This window comes from Pectinophora gossypiella, chromosome 3 (genome assembly GCF_024362695.1).
Source record: "Pectinophora gossypiella chromosome 3, ilPecGoss1.1, whole genome shotgun sequence".
Lineage (NCBI taxonomy): Eukaryota > Metazoa > Arthropoda > Insecta > Lepidoptera > Gelechiidae > Pectinophora > Pectinophora gossypiella.
In genome coordinates, this window is record NC_065406.1 from 6,198,796 (window position 1) to 6,218,630 (window position 19,835).

Genomic DNA, 19,835 nt, shown 5'->3' on the forward strand with positions numbered 1-19,835 from the left:
TTAGTATCAAACAAAAATCATAGATGGCGTAATTTATTCACTTTATCGAGTTTGAATTTCGTACGTCGGTAAAAGTGACAAGTGTTACCGCGCTGAAAGTTTGAAATTCATAAAAAAATATTAAACGTGTGTAAAATTGTTTTGTTTTCGCCGAATTCTACGGGTAAGTGTATAATTTGTTTCATATACTGTTATCAGAGCATATTTTTGTTTTTTGTGTGAAAAACGGAACTTTGTACGTTTGTGACATTTCTGTTACATTGAGTGGCGACGGAGGTTTTGGGGAACTGGAGTGTGTGGGTGTTCGTAAAGGATTGTCTCGTGTTGTTTCGGAATGGAGTCGCATTCACTGCGGGATGATGACATGTTTGACATATTGCACCAGTATGGTAGCGGGGACGGATTGGAGGACAACGATGGTGGCGTGATTGATCCAAATTTTCAGCCGTTGTTGGGGGATTTGGATGTTTTTTCTGATTGTGGAGGGGGTATTGGAGTTGATGTGGATGCGATTGTTGAGGAATCGGAGCACGGCGGGCTGATTGCTGGCCCCTCGTCGGCTGATCCTGGGCGGCAGGGAGGCCAGTCAAGGGGAGCCTCGACTGATTAAGGGCGACAGGGGCGGCACTGCCGATGGAAGGGAGGGAGCCTGGTTCTGGGCGACCGGCGGGTGGGATTTGCGGGAAATACTACTTTACCAGCTACACCAATTTATTGGTGTATCAAGCTCGAGTAAATTAGCTGGTAAAGTGGTATTTCCCGTGAGGGGGACGGATTGGAGGACGATGATGGTGGCGTGATTGATCCAAATTTTCAGCCGTTGTTGGGGGATTTTGATGTTTTTTCTGATTGTGGAGGGGGTATTGGAGTTGATGTGGATGCGATTGTTGAGGAATCGGAGCACGGCGGGCTGATTGCTGGCCCCTCGTCGGCTGATCCTGGGCGGCAGGGAGGCCAGTCAAGGGGAGCCTCGACTGATCAAGGGCGACAGGGGCGGCACTGCCGATGGAATGGAGGGAGCCTGGTTCTGGGCGACCGGCGGGTGGGATTTGCGGGAAATACTACTTTACCAGCTACACCAATTAATTGGTGTATCAAGCTCGAGTAAATTAGCTGGTAAAGTGGTATTTCCCGTGAGTCTCACCTGCTGGTCGTTCGGAACTGGGTTCTTTTTTGTCCATTGGCGGTGCCGCTTTTGTCGCTTTTGATTGGTCGAGGCTTTTTTTGATTGGCTTCTTTGCCGTTCGGGATCGGCGGACGGGGGCCGGCGGTCGGCTCGTTGTGTTCCGATTCTTCAGTGGTTGCGTCTGTATCGGCTCCAATATTTTCTTCACGGTCGGAGAAAGCATCTGAACCTTCTGGTAACGGCTGAGGGTCTGGATCGGTCACGCTGTCATCATCGTCCTCCAATCCGTCTTCGCTGTCGTGTTGGTGTAATATGTCAAGTGTGTCATTATCCCGCGGTGAATGTGACTCCATTCTGAAGTAGCATGAGATGGTCTTTTATGAATGCTCACATGCTTTGGTTCCTCAAGGCTTCACTCAATGTAACAGAAATGTCACATACCTTAAAATGTCAAATAAATACGTAAAAATAAATATTTTCAAATTTCTGAAAAATACGTGTTTTTTTATTTGTTGAAACCTATCATATTCCTAAGAATCTTTAAATTATATGATCATGGGCTATAAAGGGTTAACTTCTGCTGCGCGGTCCATGAGAATATCTCGGCGTTATCTTCAATATCCTGCGCCCATTTAGCGGATGAATAGGTTTTATCTTCGGCGCTAAACTTCGGAATAACATCGGCCATTGTACACAAATTCCCCGTACTCATAAATGTAAATTCACCTCTTTCTTCTTTCGTCTTCAACATCTTTCGTCTTATTTCTTCTTTTATTTTCTTATTACTTCGCAAAACACCTTTAATGCTCAGTAAACACCTTTAATACGTCGTAAATCTTCTTTTCATCTTAAATTTTCATAACCTTTTTCCGTCTCGTGCCTGGTAATCTTCTTCAAACTTGGTAATCGTCAACTATATGCCCATCCCGGACGAGCCCCCAAAAATTGTGGGATGGGGCATGAAGAAAACGATTACTATTTCTAATAAACTTTGTTTATTTTGCAACGTTGTATGAGTTTTTACTTTTCCGTTATTCAAAAACACCCGTTCGCCATATCTCTGTCATTCTGCAACCCTTTTCTCTCTCGCTCACTCGTCGCTCTCTTTCACACACTTTGCGTTACGTTTCATTCAGCCTATCATTCCTACATAAATATTAGGAAAATGATGTTCGGAAAATCGACTTTAGGACTATAAACATTAGGAAATACAACAGGCCCCCAGATGTTTCACACCGTGTCTACGTAGTATATGTCCACTTGGAACACTTCTTTTTACTTGGAATGAAAATGTGTTCATTTACGAGGTGCGAATCACATCAGGGGGGTTAAAAAGGCAACTTACAACCAATTAATGTAAAAAGCAATATTGCTGTTTTAGAAGAACAGAATGTGTTTTATAAAAAATGTGATTACGGCTCTTCACTAGGCGACGACAAGGGGAATACTGTGTCTAAGAGAACACACTGTTTATGTTATTGGATTCATACGATTTCATACATAATACATAAATAAATTCTCCAAAACAATGGCAGCGAGATTTGAATTTAAAAGCGAGGCCTGTCGTTTCATAATCTGTCCTTGTAATGATGTTTGGGAGATATGGGTGCGAATTCAGAGTTATAGACCGCCTGTTGGTGGCTTGTGTTAGTCAATTCCATTCGCTGTTTGACATTTGTACAACGGGTTTCTTCGTTAGCAAATAGCTTGCTAATATTAGCAGCGGGTTAGTAACGGACACGTCTTGTCTTTCTACTCTTTGTTTTCAAAGCGTACGCATAAGTGCTCGGAACTTTGAAGTATTTTATTTTTGCGTTCGAAGATTTACTCGTTTTGACGTGGGTACCTACTTTTCGAATCAGGTTGCTCCTTATAAGGAAAGGCAAAGATCAGAATTCTATTCTATTTCTATATGAGGAAAGGTTAATGAAAATTCTTGGTTGGTTTGATTTGATGTCTTGGTTGGCATAATAGGCTTAGTTTCCTATCGCCTAATATAAAGTATAAACAGCAAGGTACCATTCCAATCTCTTATCCATTGATTCAACAAATCATATCGAAGCAGTAGGCACTAAGTATTATTTACGTTAGAAAGCAAATTGTGGTAATTTCTCAGAAGCTGACACTCCTTGATCAGTGAAGGTGGGAGCTGTCCAGACAAGACCGTTATAGAAACCGCTTGTCGGCCACACTACTGTCGAAATACTTGTTATTGAATGCAAACTAATACAAGTGAGCGATGTCACGACTAGAAATCTAAGTTTTTTTTTACTGCAAGGTTTGCGCAACCCCGTTTCTTATTTTAAAGGTTATACGAAAATATCTACCTACTACTACTAGTCGACTAGTCGGAAAGATTCCATCTGTTTTTATTAGTGTTTGGAGAAACGTTGCGTCTTGGAATCTTGTTAACGATAACGAAATTGTTGATGTTGCATGTTGGCTTGCATTCTTTACTTTGTAGCAGATGTTTTTATCTGTCAGTTGTACGTGGACATAAATATTTATGTTTTATATCTCACGAGTATAACAGGTACACTACAACAACACTAACGCGGAAAACGTTAAGCCGTTTTCTCGGAAATTGATCGGTAAGGATTTCCCATTTGCAAGTAGTGATCTATACAGTTATGTGCCGTTCCCGGGAATGTCCCCAAAGTGGGAATGTTCCCGTTTTAGAAACTCTTTAGTAGTAAGGACACTGGCTGCTTTTATTTTTCAAATTGTTCAAATTGGTCTTATTCCCTTATAAGGTTAGGTAATAAAGTTCTTTTTGCGCTTTTTTACTGAAGGGAACATTCCTAACATGGGAAAATTCCCAGGAACGTCACATCACTGCATCTATAGTTCTGGTACCTACTTAGTGAGGTAATCGCCTACGCAGCAACGTTTACGAACCAAAATATCTTGCGCAAAAATAGCGCTACCTCGTTACAATAAAAACGTTCCTATTTCTAATCATAGACTGTCAATCGTGTAACAAAATCGGAACAATAGATAGCAAAAAACACTGCCGTAAGTATATTTAGGTATCTACACGTCTATCTATATTCTATAGTGGTCGAATCGAAAAGCAATCAGTGAACGGCTTCTTAACTAGATTTCACTTTCTATCCTTGCCATGTCACCTTGGAGGCTTTTTAAGTTTTTGTCTACCATTTACAGAAATGGCGATAAGAATAACTTTAAATTGTTGTCTTAATCACTGGAAATAAAAATTTCGACCGCAAACTTCCGCTTTAAAAAAATGTGGCTATAAAATCCATTATCCATTGGAAGCGTAGAATACACTAGTTTCCAACTAGTCAAATCACGAACTTTTTAATAAACGTCAAAACACGAAATTTCAACCTGTTACGTCGTAGAAAGACGTTTATTTTAATATATTTTTTCCATAAAATTCATAAATAAAAATAGAAAAAAGAAAACGTTTTTTGTCAGCTTTAGATCTGTCTTTATTTTGTAATCAGAAATTCAATATTTATCATTCAAACTACGCAATTGTAGGAGTATATTATTATTACATTTCATTTGAACAAAACATAAGCTCACGACTACGTATATCCCAATTGGGGTAGTCCTCTGACCCTGTGCATCCATCATAAGATGAACTGTCATTTCATTTATGTAAGTACCTAATTATATATACTGTTATATACCTAGTAAGGTATGGGCTTAACGCAGTTTTCGACGTCCACGTGTATGCGTTTCCTATTTCATTGTTTTATCACCCTCTTGAATCATCAAAATGATGCTTTCTACAACTGTCGTCAGCGCTAAGTCGCAGGATTAAAACAATTACCTCCTAGCATTGTTTAAGGTGGAAAACAACCGATCACTCAGCATATACGTGTTGTAATGTGAGATCAGGTGGCAGACGCGTAAGCTTATCTTATGGTTGCACGTGACCATAGGGAGTAGGTACACTAAGGATTGTAAACAAAGAACATGAAATCCGGTACAATAAATATTTTAATGTAAGCACGTGATGGGTCTTAGACCTTAAGACCCGGACTACAAACATTTTTCATGTGTTTGACATCACTTACGTAAATGCGCTTTCTTTAACAGGCAACTCTCTAGATTTCTAACAAAGCGTTAGTTTCTCTGCGATAGGTGACCAATACGTCATCTAGCGATATGCAAATGTGCGCTCACGAGGTCCCAATCGCAACACACGTGCCTCGATACACCGATTATAAACCCACCGCCTGAAGCAGGTACTGCCATGTAACACACGTTCTTGACACACATGCACCATGGAAAATTTTAAGATAAGGGTAACTGATACTGTGGCCTACATGGGGACATACAGTAATGGTGATTCAATATCACATTGTGACATTCGAGTTCATCACTTTAATAAACAAAAAGACAAGTGGTTAATCCACGCGCGCAAGACATAACATACATTACTTTTGAAACTGTAAGACGTAGGTAAGACAGTGCGCTCGATTCTAAATATGTCACCAATTCAAATATGAACTTTGGGATCGCTGGCATCGCCGGAGTCGGTTGACAAACACGGTCGGTGACGGAGGCCTGGTGTACACAGATGGTAGTCAGACAATAGCCGCGCGTCAGTAGGATGTCCAGCATTCTGCTCGAGGACAATAGCCTGCGTGCCAACTCAAATCTGTACATAGACATTGAGACATCATGTCTACATTGCAAACTCCAGAAATTACACTGACACCGTTTAGTACTCAAATGACTAAGCGACACGAACCGCACGCAAAACTTCTGATTCTCAAAATTTCGACACGACTACATTATTCTATATAAACCGCCTGCCTACACGGGGTATCGAGGTCGTGTAACAAAAGGATAGACTGCCTTTACTGGTTCTGTTAATTATCACGCTTTGTTAGATTGACGAAAATAGATGTGTGTCGTCTTTTAAATACCGGAAAATGAGGATAAGGTAAAATTCTGCGAATATGTTAGCAAATATGACGGCTTCGTGTGTTTTGCTTGTTTGAAAGGCTGAGACACCTGTGCGGTTGGACGTCACACCAAGCGTGAAGGTGAAGCAAACATTGAAGCAAAAACATTTTAATTGCAGCGTCATTATTACGATTATCAGGATAATGCGTGCTACTAACAACTGCATTTCCTGTTGAGGAAACTTTTCAACACGAGATATATAATCACTCAATTTCTTCACAAAGTAAAAAAAAACGTGCCTATCATAAACTTGGTGGTCGTAAATGTTTATGATAGTGTACCTATTAAGTGTGACAAAGTTGTATTTAATGAGTCCTCGTGCACGGCTTAGTTCAGAGATCCGTCATTCTGTATAGATAAAAACTACTCTGTGATCTGACTGCAATGATCCATGAATGTCCTTATCGACGAAGTTATTTAGGTGAACGTATCGTTCAGTTACCTGTTGTAATTACAGAAGACCTTCAGCGGCAGGCAAAATAGGTGGTATTTATAATTTTATTTATTTTCGGCGACTGATTTTTTTATACGATAACGATATCACTGAAATAGTTTTAATTAGGCGACGAGTATTTGAACTTTAAGCGTTATATAAAGGTGTCGCGATTTGCACACTGGCCAACAATGCTAACAATTGGCGCCCCAGTAACCGACTTGGTCGGACAGTGTTGCCAAAAGATAAAAAGTAACGAGGTGATCCACTTCGCGGAAGTAGCGGAACCTATTACGGTTCCTTTGAGCCGTTAAGACGTTGTCGTCTCAGGATATTAACAACATAGGTCGCTTTAAAAGCATGCAAGCTTCCTCACGTATTGGTAGTGGATAAGTACCTACACATCCTGGCTTGATTTACTGCTTACAGTAAGTGCGAGTTCGTGTTTCCTTTGGTGAAGATGTCCTGAGTCATACAGCAATTTCGACTCTGTGTTTCCTTCTTCGAAATGCATTTGTCGTTTTGCTTTTGTACACTTGCCACGATGAGCAAGGCATCTCTACTTGTTATGTCCTTTGCATGGTATGTGTTTCCGATAATTTGTGTCCGTATTACACAGTTGAAAATATGGAACAACTTACTAGATATCAACATAACATTGCAATGTATCATCACATAAGAATGCAAGCACTCTCGTTGTCGTATGAAACATCACACGCAATGCTTTTTTACATACACAATCGTGTTTGAAATTTTAGTAGTAAGTAGACATATTGACATTCTAGTGTTTTTACATTCAAATGGCGTGGTTTATATGTGACTAGGTATTATTATCATGGGCGTTAAAGTATGAATCTACAGCAAGGGCTACAACCAGAAAGGGGCGATTGACGTCAAACCCCACTTCGAAATGAATCATTAATTGGAATAGGGTAAATATAGCACATTAGTACACACTGTAAGCGACATACGGGTTTCATGATCAAGTTTTATTTGAACGAAAGTATCCCAGTGTCAGTTATGATCCTTAAGTAGGAAAGTTTTAAGGGCATTTAGCGAAATGAATCATGTTATGATGCACCTACTTCATTTAACCGTTTTCCGAGTTAAACCAGTTAGGTTAGTAGAATCTGCCACGTCGACTAAAGGTGTACGTTATTACCTCTATCCACTCAATTTTACGTTATTTATGTAGATTCTTATAAATATTTATGTTTACGCTGGAAGTGCAGTTCAGCAGACGTAGGTGTAAGTAATTTGGCGATGGATGAATCAACGAAGATTTAGGTCAGCGGACGCGACGGATCAGACATGACCACCCAATTAGCACTCCTGCGCATGGAAGGAAATACAAAGCAGCATTTCGCGGGGAAAATCGAACCGTAAACGTGAAAATTGAAGCTAATAACAATAATAATGTTGTTGCTGTTGTTCTGTTTACAGCAAACAAAAATGTAACATTGTAAACGAAATGTAAGAAGTAGATAAATAGTATGTTGGAACATGATTATTAGGAAGGTACCTACTTAATACAAGTTGAAATTATAACATAAGAAGAACCTATATTACTTATCATCGGTTGATTTTATTTATTTAGTTCCATAAAACAACCATATCAATTTCTGGATTAGTTATTTACGTAGCGTAGGTGCTTACAGCTGTCGAAATAATTTGATATGATTTGGCAATCACTAATCTTATCTTTGCTTGTGACCTTCGCGACGTTCGAGAAACAAAAGCTATTCAATCGAAATAGGTAGTCTGCTTAAGTGGAATGGAGAAGACGTGTCTTATAGGTAGGTACTTTTTCTGAGGATGAGAAAATATATCGGTTTCTTGACGAATCAAAAAACAAACTGCGTAAAAGAGTGAGTCGAGCGAGACTTTCCTCCCATTATTGTAAACAATTGCATACAGTTAGCTAGTTCTTACTTGAACCTACCAGGAAACCAAGTGAATTATCGTCTTTTGACTCATGAAACGTACGCCGTTTCCTTCAGTCTTTGAACTTGTGGCTGGTTTATATACGTAACATACCAGTATAACATTTTATACGAACATGATTGTTTGGGGGATTATCCATCAAAAGTTGAAGGTATTCGGTATTATTTCCATGTCGTGATCATATCGCAAACAGCTGTTCAACTGTTTAGCATGAAGATTGTATAAAGGGCATGAACATGGTAGTAGGGAGTGAAGAAACGCAATGGCGCTGGCGGGACGGGAAGGGCCGGGTTACAAAGGGACTGGTCGGCCGTTGCCCCCGTGTTGCTAGTTCCTCTTTTTTTGTCTGCTCCGCTTAGATTTATCGTTTCCGACAAGCTTAACATGCTATGGGAACGATCACTCTTCATAACAAGACCGTGTTCTGCCATATTTTATCAGTGGTGTAGGTAGACGTTACGTTAAATCTGTAATACTTATCAGCGGAATTACTATCAAATTTTGATCGATTTGTAAGTAAATAGGTAGGTATTCGTACCTAAGTTTTCAGCAGTGTTATCAGATCAATTTTGATGGATGCGTTATTTGTTTCAGTGACGAATGATTTATTGAATTGTGCTGTTATTGTTTTGGCAATTGTCAAGGGATATTTATTACGTTGGGTCTAATTTTAAACTGCGTTTTATTTGAATTTTAGAGTGAGTTCATCTTGTATTCCTGCACTGGCGACAACGATTACTTTTATCAAAGTTGACTCATGTTCTGGTTACTAACGTGTGTGTATTCGACTAATCTTACTCATCCTTTCAGCAATTTCAGTTACGGCTATACTTTGGGTAGTTTCATAAAATGTGAGATATGCGGGGTTTCCTGGTGATTATTTGCGTGAATGCATCGTGTGAGTGAACCTGCATCATGAGTGAGGCAAAATAGGTGCATGAACCGCGATGAACGGTTAGGATCTATCGGGGTCTTTGAACTCGTCAGTAGAGCGGGATGGATGCAAGATTGTGCTTAATGACAACAAATAAAACATCGACGCACAGCTGTGCTATCCGCTGCACGCAAGCTCCGAGGGCCCGAAGGACAATAGGAATGCGCGCAGGTAGACGTCCTTTGTTCTTTGATGGACTGCTCTTTCATATTTTGAGGAATTTAGTAAACTGACCAATTTGCAGGCAGGTAGTAGAATGCTTGTTTATTGTGTACGCTAGAGTTGTTGAGGATGGAGGAGCACTCACCTATGTGGGCGAGGTCAATGATGGGGATCTCGCAGCGCGCGAGCAGCGACTCCTCCTGCGGGGCCGCCATCCTAGCTGCTGGCACCGGCTGATCTAATCACTTGTCACACGCGCGAACACCTCGCTTCTTATCACTCTACTCCCACAGTAATTAGCAATTAGCGATCGCGACACTGAACGATAAATAAACGAATACGATAGATAAGCACTTGAAACACCTTACGGTACAACTTACGTTAAAGTTTATTGAAGTTGTGAATGGTCTTTTGATTACCCCTGGTATAGAAGCGTTCAGAACTCATTTGCATAACCTTGTAGTTCCTGCTCGAGGCGTTCTGCGATCTGACGTAGCAGCAATAAGCTATACTGACTTGACACATTAAAAATTGGTTTTTGTCCCTTCGTCACAGAAGTAAGTTAATGTAGGAAACGTTGCTCCCGCGTGTGCGACTCTACGGCGTCGCGCGCCCCCCGTCCCTCACAGCTGGCGAGTTTAAATGTCTCTCGTGAATAAACTGGCTCACCGTGCGCGATGAGCGTTACCCTGGCGTCCGATGTCGGCTCTCACTTGTATATCATCGCGCAGACTTTCGCAACCGAGTGGCGTGTCGAAACAGTTCTGCCTCGAGCACGGCGCAGCGTGGAGAAAGCGAGCAGAGCCAACGAGTGCGCGGGTCGCTCGGCGATCGGAGTGAAACTGGCGCGCGCGACGACGCACCAAAGTTCACCACTCCGGCGTGACTCAGGCGGGCGGTTATCGCTCGCCGCTCACTTCGCGTCGGTCCGCGCTGCCTCGGAGGCGCCTGCCTTTCAGCTACCCTACAGCTAGCTACATTTTTGAACAGAATTTCCTCTTACATCTTGTATGACATGGCTAACGTACCTACCTATAAAGTTGCACTATACAATTGACATTTACTGAACTACATTTAAAACACAGAAATGTTGAAAATGGAAGCATAAATCAAACTGCCGTGTAATTTAATCAAATTCTTAAAGTGAGATTGTTTTATTTATATTTATGTATAGAGGTCTGTTTGTGGTGGCGTGGTCACTTGAGGCAGCGCTCGAAGTAGGAGGAGCCGACATAGCCGCCGCGCATGGCTCGCTGCACGTGCTGCTCGAACAGTCGCCGGTTGCTCTGCAGCTCGTCGGCCGCCTCCTTGTTCAGTGGGTCCTCCGGGTTTGGTTCCTGGCGACAAAGATGCAATCATAAATAATGGGTCAAGCATAAATTCACCCCCTATTACATAGGACTTAAACATAGACTCAAAGTATAAAATATAAAATGTTAATGCACAAATAGTAGCCAGTCTAAGATAATCAAATATCAATCTCATTTTACTTTTTGACTTTGAATTAAATAAGTAAGTAATAAGAACTATGTTTTACCAGTTTTGCTACGTCATCAGCAAAACTGGTCAAACACCATTCTCAACGTCATACTATAGAAATTTTAAACAACTTCAGTAAAAATTTTTGATGGCTAAGTTGTCTGTGTATTTTTTACAAAAAGAAAACAAATCAATAAAAACAAAAATCAATATATTTTTTGTAAGTAATAGGTGGCAAAAGATTGATATGAGGGGAAGTCTGTTGTTCGAGACCTACATCCCAGCAGGGGATAACAGGAGTAGAAGAAGAGAGACTGGGAAATACGGAATAAACATAAATATTACACAGGAAAAAAAATATCAGGACATATTGTTCTGACAGCTATGTCATTCTAATCAAGCTATTTTTAATAGAGTATGAGTACATAATTTATTCTTCATTCATCCTTATTAAGAAATAAAGAATGTATAAACTAAAACAACCTATTTTTTATTGCATTGACTTGTGCTTACTGTGCTTATGACAAAATTTAATTGGAAAAGTCATTGGTGTAATGTTGATATGGATGCATTTGCATGGTTAATACGCTCATCCGGGCTTACCAAAGCTAAAGGTTCAACTCGGGTCCAAGACAGACTTTTTGATTTATTTTTCTCTTTTAATAGTATAATATCTCACAACGACTTATTTGGGCGCAGGCCTCTTCTCATGAAGCAATTTAATATGTTTTTACTGTTAGAATTTGGTTTTTCTAATAAGATTATGGTAGATTATACCAATTAGAGTCAAGAAAGCAAAGAATAAACCAGGAAATACTAACCAAGAATAAATACTGTAGACCGTACACTATGGAGTTGACGGTGAGCACAGGTTTCCAGTCTTCTCTGAGTATATTGAGGCAGACATTTCCCTCCAGGTCGATGTTGGGATGATACACTGCTGTCTCACACTTCACCTTTGGAGGTTCGTGCGGATAGTTTGGTCCTACCTGGAAATGACAAACATACATTTTTAATATTTATATTTATACTAATATCTAACTTCCTTAATTATTTCTTATATAAAAAGAAACAAATCATGATTTTCTTTTAATGTACCTGAAACTTAAATTGATTGATAATGTCAATCTCTTATTAGTCAAGAGTAGACTGTTACATAAATAATTGCAAGAGTTAGGTAGAGCATGCACATAATAGTAAATTATCTACACCTAGGTATAGGTCAGTACCTATACCTAGGTGTAGATAATAAATAGATAGATAGAATAGATAGTAAAACATTATTTTAATATTTAGTTCTAGTTTACTTCAGTAAGTAAACTAGATCTAAATATAATAATAAATGTTTTACAATACATTGGAAAGGAGCAGAAAGCAATTATTACAGTATAACAAAAATATTCCTTATTTATTTCTAATATTATATGCATCCTGACACTAACTGGATTCTCTTTAAAATAGCATAGCAATACAAGATGAACCTACATAACCAAACTTATAATCTAGTTGCTGATTACAAGTACATAATGCTAGGTATAAACAAAAATTGTTATATAGAACTCTTGAGTATGGTTTCATTTCAATGATCATAATTTAAATACAATAAGTGATTCATTGCTTTATCACTACTGTCTTGATTGACTGTTTTCAATGGTAATTTGACAGTTACAAGTGATTAAGTGCTGAATGAATCATGCTTTTAAAGCTTTCGAAGAAACAGGACCATTCATCAGTTACAAGAGTATTAATAGTGAAGCTTTTTACCTTAAAGCTAAATACAAATCTTCCTCCTCTATAGAAGCCTTCATCAGGGCATATGATTAATTTGAAGTTAAGGAGATCATCTGGATCTGGAAACTCTGTACTACATGTCTTCGGCAGATTCAGTTCATTCAAATCTGAAATGAAAGAGTAAGTAAAAATTATAATCTTTACAAAAACGGTATCTTTAGAATGATATGGCAGATATCTTTAATGAAATAATGTGGTACATGAAGGTTGTTGCACCGTTACAAATAGTATTCAGACAGAAGTATTGGGGTCTAAAGATAAAAATGACGATTTCTAAACTTATTTTCTTTACTTCTCACACGTACCTTTTGTGATCCGCAACTGCGCTGCTGACGCTTTTTTCTGTGAACCTCCTGCTCGTGGCGTTCCCTCTTCATCTTTCTTTTGTTGTTTTAAAGAAAATAGTTTTATCATTGTCCTAATCTAATCGATAGAAATAAGAAATAATTATGATTTTTAGAAGAAAATTACAATTTATTTTGACAGCTATTTTTTTTATATCGTTAGGGATGTGATGTTTGTTGTTCTTGTTGTAATGACATACTAGTTATTGTTCGATAAGATATTTAAAGGAAAAGAACATATTTTTTATATTATGAACTTTTATTTATGTGTTGGGATTGAGAGATGCAATAATATTTCCAGTTTTTATACTTATTTTGTTTTGTTTGTTTGACCATTACTTTTAATATTTTTCCACTGGTAAGGCAAGCTTTTTTTAAAAAAATGACGTGTCGTTCAAATTATGTATATATAATGGAATAAATATAATGGAATAAAATGATTTAATTTTACTCTTTTAATAATGTAATTTAAATATTTACCATGTATTGCGGTCAGTACCGTTGAACTTACTACCTATTTTATATTGTGAATATTGGTCTGAAACACTACTGTTTTAATTTAATCAAGATTATTGACGATGCCAAACGAATGTTATTCTAAAACTTATGATCGGTTCGTCTGTGTAAAATCTGTCAAGTGAGAGGTTTGAGGCTTTTCGGCGGGAGACGGGAACGGGACAGTTGCTTTCTTCATTGAGTAATCTAAATAATTAATACGAAGTGGTGTTTTGTGGTTAATGATCGCATTAAGTTAGTCAGAAGACATTCGCGAGTGTTATTGTATTGGAGTATTCAATGAACAAAGTGTATCTGCCTATTTTCGCTTCGTGCCGGGAAGCCGCTTCATAACTCAAAAGTTTATGCGGACTTTTGAGTTAATTCGTTTGGGGTTCGGAGTAGGAGTCTACTTCGAGGGTGGGGGCTTAGGTTTCATCATCATCATTCATCACCTTTCATCATTTCATTAATCATCAAGAAAAAAAAAATACATAAGACATGGCTGTATGGGCATAGTTCCCTTTGCCTTACCCTTCGGGGAAAAACAAAAAAAAAAAAAAAAAAAAAATGAGAGGTTTGAACTGTCAGTGAGTCTCACTCGACATCGACAAACAAATGTCAAATAAATTTCGAGTTACTGAGCGTTTTGGTGGCGTTATTTATCTTGTATTTCTGTTTTGCGAACGGTTAGAAACAGTTGCGGTTTTTCATTGTGATATTGTTTCCTGGGCTTTGTAAATTTTCCATTTTATAACTAATATCAAAGTATTACAGAATTTGCACAATGGCTAGTGAAGACGTTATTGAATTGGGCTCTTCGGACGAGGACGCTGAGCCGGCTCCAAAAAGGGTAAGCCCATCAGATACGGAAGACCTTACCGGAATATTAGTGAAACGTCTTTGTTGTAGAAAATAAATGTTATTTTTCATATTTTGTGTGGTTTCTTAGAATTATTAAATATTTCGTTCTGATTTCAGGTGAAACCCAGACCAAATGCTATGGTTCACATACCGTCTAAGCTCACTAGTATGGGCAAAAAGCCTTCAAAAGCGAATGTAAATCCAATAAATAAATTAATTGGGAAGGGAGTGACTGTGACCAAAGTAAATAATACCAATCAAGTATCATACAATAACAGAAATGGGAAAAGTGTTAAAGCAGGACCTATACTAATTAAAAATCAAAGCGGATCATCATGTCAGAGGACGTTTTTACCTATTCGGACAGTTGGCATGACTGTCAAGCCATTGAATGTGCTTAAAAACATTACCCCACAAATAATTAAGGTTGCGGGCAATCAAAAAGGTATGAGACATCCAATTATAGTTCAAGGCAATAAAGCAGTTACTAGATTGCCTCCTGGTGTCACAATTACAAAAACTACAGCAAATAATAAACGACATGCTTTAACTACTCTAGCAAATGTTAAGAAGAAAAAGAAAGTACTTCCACCTTCAAGTGAAATTTTGACTGTTGACCTAGACGATGATGACATTCCGGAAACATCTACTAATAACCCCCAGTGGTACTTACGGCCTGAAGAGCAATCTTCAGATCAAGTATCAGACATTTGCACTGATCAGAATTCTGAATTGGAAGCAATGAATAATGCTGAACCTGCACCATCAAATTTAATAGAAATTACAATAGAAGACAGTCCTATTAAATCTGTTCAAAATAAAAGAACACATGAAATTGGAGCTGAATTGGCAATCACAATTGATGACAGCCCTGTGAAGTCTTTTGCAGCCAAAACAGCATCAGTTGATAGTGACGATGAGGAAGTAGAGCTTTCTACTAAAGATAAACATAGCAAAAAGAAATTGAATTATCCTAAAGAAACTGATGTTATAAGTAGTGGCACTATTGAAATTGAAATTGAGCCAATGGTAACTGAAGTATACCAAGAAAGTAATAGTGATGAGAGAGTTGAGAAGAATGATGAAGATAATCAAACAGAAGATTTAGTAATGGGCATAGTGGACACACCTGTGAAAAAAGTCCAGACTCCAGTAACAACACCAAAGAAAGCTGGAAAAGATGAACAATCAAAAAGCACATCAGATACAATACCTGAATCCTCTACATCTGGAGAATTTCATCCATTGTATCAAGAATTCATTGACTTATGTTTCAAATTGGAAAACTCTAATGATATGCAGACTATAGTGGAGAAAAAGATAAAAGGGTATTATAGGCAGGTTCCCAAAGAATATACAGAATCAGAAGAATTTATAGAATTAGTGCAAAGTAAATTATTTGCAATGAAGGCAAGTCCTGAAAAAATGTATTTGTACATAAAAGACATTGTTGATGAATTAAACTTGCAAAGAAAAGTAGCAAAATCCACACCTGTGGTTAAAGAAACTAAGAACTTAGGTATGTTTGTTAATAACAAGGCTTTTATGTTACTTGTAATATAATTATGTTGATTGAAAAAGATTTAATCAATCTGCTGTTTGATATTTCAGAGGCTGAAAGATTCCAATATGGAGAAGAAAGTGAATTTGACTCGAAGCGTCAAAGACAGATACGTAAGTTGGAGAAGACTCTCAAAAAGCTTCATCGTGCCATTCAAAAACTTGAAGAGCAGGAGGTAGATTTTGATGATGAAGAGGATTCCGTTTATTTACTTACTGAAAGGTGAATACTCATTCTATGTTAACAGAATTTTTATTTCTTCGATAAGGACAATAATATTGTTTTTTCAGTGTCCTTCAAGAAATATTGTATTGATTTACAAACAACAACAACAATATACAAAGTGAACATTTATTCTTTTCAGGTACAAAGAACGAATGGTCAGAGTACACGCGAAATTCTGTCAACTTACCAATACTAAGATGCCTTCAGAGCCTCGTATCACAATAGACCCTCGCCCTGGACAACCTGCAGGGCCCGCTAAGCGGTTGGAGAAGTGGGTGAATAAGAAAGTGCCTATAGGAAAACCACTGCCGTTCCCTGACTTCCATGATGTACTTCGTTGTGTTAGAGATGCAAACGAAGAAGATAACTTGAGATGGAATGATGCTGATGTAATGGAAGAAGGTTCGTTTTTATTATGTATTAATCACCAGAACCACTAGTACTATTGTTTAAAAAGGTCATGTCAGTTAAACTTGTGTTATTTGACAGTCCATAAAAAGTAAAATTAACAGCTGTATTGTCATAATCATTCTGTTGTGTAGTAAAACATATTTAGGCATATCTAATAATGACGTCATGTTTTGACAGCACGTATTGCTAAGAGGATCTCTTATCAAAGAGGCTCCTCTCTCGTAGGGGAAGATCAAAGTGGCAGAATTTTCATAAAAACCCTCCTCATTAAGTAGTCGAGAGATTCTATTGGTCAGAGCTCCAAATATATGTATATTTGGAACCCATGCTGCTAAAATCTCTAGCCTCATTATTTGCCCGATTATATATTGCTATATTTAATGTTTCTTCTTTTAAAATTGAAAATATACAAATCTTGTTTAAGGCTAGATTATAAACTGTAAGGTTTCTAAATGAAATAATAAATGTATCTTGTTTGGAATTTTAGCTAGAGACTTATTTACGAGATGCGGAAAGAAATTGCAACGACGCAGACAAGAAAATGAATGGCGTCTAGCCGCGTCAAGAATATCATTAGAGGTGGACCCTGCGGAAAACAGTGACGATTTGAAGAGGAAGTTAGAAAATAACAAGCAGCTAGCAGATAAAAAGGAGACTGACGTTTTGAATAAGTAATTATACTTTTAACGTTTTTAATATGTAAGTAAGTATTATAATAGGCAGGGGAGCAGCGTCGTGGACTATGCTTCATATCTCCTCTGGCTTGAGGGAAGCCCCTAGCCTGCACTGGACATATATAGGTTTTTTAAGGTGATTAAATATACTTTTAGTACTTCGATGTGGAAAAACGATCCTTTAAATTTATTATGTTTTGCTATGAAAACACTTGCACTTCTTTAGATGGTTTTTAATGTGTACTGTAGTTATTCCATCTAGCATTTTTGTTTTTTTTATTTTGCCACTAATTTGTATTTGAATCTTGGCATCTACTTTTATATACTTATGTTACTTTTATATTGTTTTAGGTTTGCTGATAAACAAAATCAGCTAAAACTGGAACCAGAAGAGATAGGTGACAAAGAGGCTGAAGACTCACCAGTTGAAACTGAAGAAGAAAATGATGAAGAGGGAGTTGTAGAAGAAAGCTTTCCTTTAGAAAATAAAGAGAAGAGAAAAGACAGGTTGCGAAGACTTATTCAAGAAAAATCGAAAAGAAGTGCTGAAGAAAAAGAGAATAAGCCAAAGGAAGATTCAAATAGTAAAGATGGCAGCGAAAAAGTAAGTGTTAATGAGGATAGTAGTGAAAAACAAACTGATGGCCCTGATAATGAGGCGGGCAGTACACAAATGGAAGTTGAACTAAGTATAGAAAATGAAAATAAAGAGTGCAAGGAAGATGATAAGGATGCAGAAGGTACAAATGATGAAGAATTAACTTCGAAGCAAGAGACACATTCTATTAGTGATGATAGCAACATAGACTCCGACGTAGATGAGCTCCATCTTTTGCAGAAGTTACATTCTGATGAATTTAACTCTTCGACAAGTCATTCTTCGGATTCGGATTCGCCTATAGATATTTCTGACACACTTTCGAGTGGTGATAATAGGGAGAAACCTGGCAGTGACGTTATTAGTATTGAAAATTCCAGTTATTCGGAATCCGAAACTAAAGATGATGATAACTCTGTAAAAAATAGTTGTGATATCTTACAAAAAAATAGATTGTCTGGAGAAATTGAATATTCATCTGCTGGAGTACAGTTGAATAAAGTTAATAACGCTAAGCAATATGACAATGAGACATGTGAAAGCATTCTCCTTGCGTCATCTGACGATAGTGAAGATAAAAATTGCGAAGTTGCAGATGGATGTGTTAATTTAAAAGACGATGCTATTTCCATTGGTGATACAGTTATTCAAAAAAGCAACAAAGAAAACAATGAATTAACAGAAGATGGCGTCCCTGAGACAGAAAGTGAAAAGCTTAAAGCTATAAATATCAATTTAGCAGAAACTTTAACAAAATGTGCGGAATCTGATTCAGTAGAAAATGTTAATTCAATGAATGAGGTTGAGCAGCAAAAAGAAAGCTCTGAAAAGTTAAAACTGGCTGACAATACTGAGGTAGAAACGTGTTCGCTGAGCAAAGAAGTTATTGAGAATGACTCACAAATGGCATCACATACTGACGCTCCTGATTTGGGTGTTGAGCTAAAAAGTTCTGAAACAAATGACGTAGCAACATCTAGAGATTCTGATGTAAATGATAATGAAGTAACAAATATTGAAAATCCCAATAATGGGGAAAATTTAGATAAAGAAATGCAGGATGTAAGTTCTGCAGAAAAGGAAACATGTAAAAATGTTACAATAGATGAAAATAAGAATGATGCCTCTCAACACGGGTCAGATGTGATCCATGAAATAGATAATGTGTCGCCAGTCACCGAAGAACTGCAAACGGAACAAAAAGAGGCGAAATTAGCTGAAGAAGATAGCAACGTAAAAGATTCATCTAATTCCAACAACACAGATGAAACTAAGAGTTTAGAAACAATGATAGAGGAGCTTAAGTCTGATTTGGCTGGCAATGCTTTTGATAATACTACGTAATGTACACGATTGATTTAAGAATAATTATCGATACTGTATTTAAGTAATTCATAAATACACATATTATTTCTAGTTGTAATAAGTTTTTTTATAAGGATGGTTCGTATATCATTAACAATAAAAACATCGGAAAATTGTATAGATATGAGAATATTTTCTGATATCAAAATGATTCAGTTCTATTTTCCTTTTATATTTCGGAACATGTATTGTCCAAAGTATTATGAACATGAAGAGAGAGTGGCCTTTACTCTGATTTTTTTTTAAAATTTGTAGTGAAACTGGTGACCGAAAGTTCCTTACCATCAAATATAAATAATACAAGTGAAACATTATTTTAAAAGCCGTAATAATTGGATTATCCGCGTAGATAATGATCAATTACTCAAGCTTGCTCGAAATATATTTATTTGTAAATGTAATAGTAGTTTCATCTACAAATTGTAGAACAAGGTGGAGCCCTATCAAATCGATTCCTGCAGACAAGTTAGAAAGGAAATGTT

The 19,835-nt window shown here is 37.6% G+C and overlaps 3 protein-coding genes across 5 annotated transcripts in view; 1 reads left to right on the forward strand and 2 right to left on the reverse strand.

Annotated features, from left to right (window-relative positions):
• Positions 1 to 10,398, reverse strand: part of LOC126381481 (uncharacterized) — a 51,858-nt gene extending 41,460 nt beyond the window's left edge. The window contains exon 1 of the mRNA XM_050030970.1: positions 9,692 to 10,398. Coding sequence (XP_049886927.1) covers positions 9,692 to 9,761 — 70 coding nt within the window. The 5' untranslated portion in view covers positions 9,762 to 10,398. The remainder of the gene's footprint in view (positions 1 to 9,691) is intronic.
• Positions 10,399 to 10,668: 270 nt separating this feature from the next.
• Positions 10,669 to 13,329, reverse strand: LOC126381561 (NEDD8-conjugating enzyme Ubc12). The gene is made up of 4 exons (XM_050031030.1): positions 13,122 to 13,329; positions 12,790 to 12,923; positions 11,847 to 12,014; positions 10,669 to 10,883 (listed from the first exon to the last, which is right to left on the reverse strand). Exons 1-4 carry the CDS (start codon positions 13,228 to 13,230, stop codon positions 10,743 to 10,745), a joined length of 552 nt encoding a protein of 183 aa, XP_049886987.1. The 5' UTR covers positions 13,231 to 13,329; the 3' UTR covers positions 10,669 to 10,742.
• Positions 13,330 to 13,637: 308 nt separating this feature from the next.
• Positions 13,638 to 19,424, forward strand: LOC126381315 (uncharacterized). Of its 3 annotated transcripts, XM_050030815.1 has the most exons (8): positions 13,638 to 13,804; positions 14,233 to 14,344; positions 14,433 to 14,508; positions 14,637 to 16,038; positions 16,131 to 16,302; positions 16,445 to 16,707; positions 17,204 to 17,387; positions 17,742 to 19,424. In XM_050030815.1, the coding sequence occupies exons 2-8, from the start codon at positions 14,274 to 14,276 to the stop codon at positions 19,330 to 19,332; spliced, it is 3,759 nt and encodes a 1,252-aa protein (XP_049886772.1). In that variant the 5' UTR covers positions 13,638 to 13,804; positions 14,233 to 14,273; the 3' UTR covers positions 19,333 to 19,424. The 3 variants fall into 3 exon arrangements, with proteins under 3 accessions (XP_049886772.1, XP_049886779.1, XP_049886780.1); XM_050030822.1 differs by having other exon boundaries at positions 14,233 to 14,508; XM_050030823.1 differs by lacking the exon at positions 13,638 to 13,804 and having other exon boundaries at positions 14,232 to 14,508.
• Positions 19,425 to 19,835: the final 411 nt, after the last annotated feature.

Excerpts from the sequence above, each read along its gene's own strand:
- LOC126381315 (XM_050030815.1), top strand. The coding sequence starts at position 14,274 with ATGTCAAATAAATTTCGAGTTACTGAGCGTTTTGGTGGCGTTATTTAT. Across the intron at positions 14,509-14,636 it reads CTGAGCCGGCTCCAAAAAGG|GTGAAACCCAGACCAAATGC; the intron begins GTAAGCCCATCA and ends TTCTGATTTCAG. Across the intron at positions 17,388-17,741 it reads GAGACTGACGTTTTGAATAA|GTTTGCTGATAAACAAAATC; the intron begins GTAATTATACTT and ends ATATTGTTTTAG.
- LOC126381561 (XM_050031030.1), bottom strand. The coding sequence starts at position 13,230 with ATGATAAAACTATTTTCTTTAAAACAACAAAAGAAAGATGAAGAGGGA. Across the intron at positions 12,924-13,121 it reads GCAGTTGCGGATCACAAAAG|ATTTGAATGAACTGAATCTG; the intron begins GTACGTGTGAGA and ends CTTTCATTTCAG. Across the intron at positions 10,884-11,846 it reads GTCTACAGTATTTATTCTTG|GAACCAAACCCGGAGGACCC; the intron begins GTTAGTATTTCC and ends CTTTGTCGCCAG.